The sequence below is a fragment of the Neophocaena asiaeorientalis genome, unplaced genomic scaffold (genome assembly GCF_003031525.2).
Source record: "Neophocaena asiaeorientalis asiaeorientalis breed wild unplaced genomic scaffold, Neophocaena_asiaeorientalis_V1.1 scaffold86, whole genome shotgun sequence".
Taxonomy (NCBI): Eukaryota; Metazoa; Chordata; class Mammalia; order Artiodactyla; family Phocoenidae; genus Neophocaena; species Neophocaena asiaeorientalis.
Genome location: NW_020175039.1, coordinates 7,470,713 through 7,472,195, shown reverse-complemented (window position 1 = coordinate 7,472,195; position 1,483 = coordinate 7,470,713). Strand labels below are relative to the sequence as shown.

Below are 1,483 nucleotides of genomic sequence, written 5' to 3'. Positions count from 1 at the left end.
CCGGGCCGGCCGGCGACGCCCGCGTGCCCTGCGAGCTGGTCCGGGAGCCGGGCTGCGGCTGCTGCTCCGTGTGCGCCCGGCTGGAGGGCGAGCGGTGCGGCGTGTACACCCCGCGCTGCGGCCAGGGGCTGCGCTGCTATCCCCACCCAGGCTCCGAGCTGCCCCTGCGGGCGCTGGTCCACGGCGAGGGCACTTGCGAAAAGCACGGGGATGCCGAGTACAGCGCCAGCCCCGAGCAGGTTGCAGGTAACGCTGGTTGGGACAACTAGTTCGGAGAAACTTGGAGGGCAGCGGGGGAGCCTGGCTGGCGGCCCTTCTGGAGGGAAGGAATGTGTGGCGGAACCTCAGAGACCGTTTTAGCGGAGGAAGAGCGGAGTCCTGGACCGGCTCTGGGCGATTGTTGGGAGGGGGGACCCGAAAGTCAGGCCCGGGGTGGGGGGAACTGGAGTTCGAGCGTGCGGAAGATCCCTGGCTACTAATTTGGTGGGGAAAAATGGGGAGAGAGAAGGCATCCCTGTTACCATAGGCTTGCCCGGTGGAATGTACTTCTACTGACTTCTTTTTTTGGAGGGGGGATTTCCTGGGGAGGAGGGTGTCGGTCAGATCGGTGTGAGTAGGAGCTTGAGCTGGTGACCGCCGACCGAAGGTTCCTGGAGAGGTCCTGGTGGAGGACGCCGCCGGGGGCTGAGGCTGGCGGGTACCGGTGACACCAGGGACCTCTAGTGAGAAGGGGGCGCTAGGAGAAGGCAGCGGCGCCTTGAGGTCCCTTCCTTCTGGGATTGTGAGGTGAGAAGAAAGGACTTGTTGGTACTTTGTAGGGTGGGCTGCCTAGGGGGAAAATTAAAAAGGAACGCTGCTATTTCAGAGAGGACGAAGAAGGCTCTTGCTTTTATGTCGGGTGGAACGATAAGAGAGGGACGTTTGGGAGGCGAGGAAGAGACCCCATTCGTTGAGTCACGGTAACTTAAGCCGGGTCGCCGGCTGCGGTCCGGGGCGGGGGCAGCCAGGCCGCTCAGTTTAGCATCTGGGCCCCCGGGCGTCTGGCAGGAGGATGCCTGGGCGGGGGCGCAACTACTCTTACCGGAGCGAGGTGTTGCCCTCCCCCCGCCCCCCATCCTAATTGAGGGAGCTCTTCCTGTCCCATAGAACGGGGGCCCTGAGGTTCTTTGTACGGAGCTCGCATACCCCCAAACAAGTTTTTTGGGGGACACAACCAGGCTGTAAAGATCTCTCACGTGTTGGTTTTTTTTGTTGTTGTTGTTTTGTTGTCGCTTTTGTTTTTTAAATTACAAAAGCCTCCTGCCCCAGTGGTCTGGAGGAAGCTGTAATTATTTTCTTTCCTCTTGGAGACAGCGGTGAAATGTGTCCACTGCCTGCTGCTGTTGATTAAAAAGCAAGTTTCTCAAACTTAGAGGGAAAAAAAAAAAAAGAAAGAAAGAAAGAAAAGAAAAAGTGAGAAATTAGTGCTTGCTTTTCAGCTTCT

The 1,483-nt window shown here is 58.6% G+C and overlaps 2 protein-coding genes across 2 annotated transcripts in view; both read left to right on the top strand.

The window, feature by feature from the left end:
- Positions 1-1,483, top strand: part of LOC112411829 (insulin-like growth factor-binding protein 2) — a 21,693-nt gene that overhangs the window by 656 nt on the left and 19,554 nt on the right. The window contains exon 2 of the mRNA XM_024763146.1: positions 36-246. Coding sequence (XP_024618914.1) covers positions 36-246 — 211 coding nt within the window. The remainder of the gene's footprint in view (positions 1-35; positions 247-1,483) is intronic.
- LOC112411876 (insulin-like growth factor-binding protein 2) overlaps positions 7-1,483 on the top strand; it is a 25,824-nt gene continuing 24,347 nt past the window's right edge. Inside the window, exon 1 of the mRNA XM_024763237.1 lies at positions 7-246. The gene's annotated coding sequence lies outside the window, so the exon portion shown is untranslated. The remainder of the gene's footprint in view (positions 247-1,483) is intronic.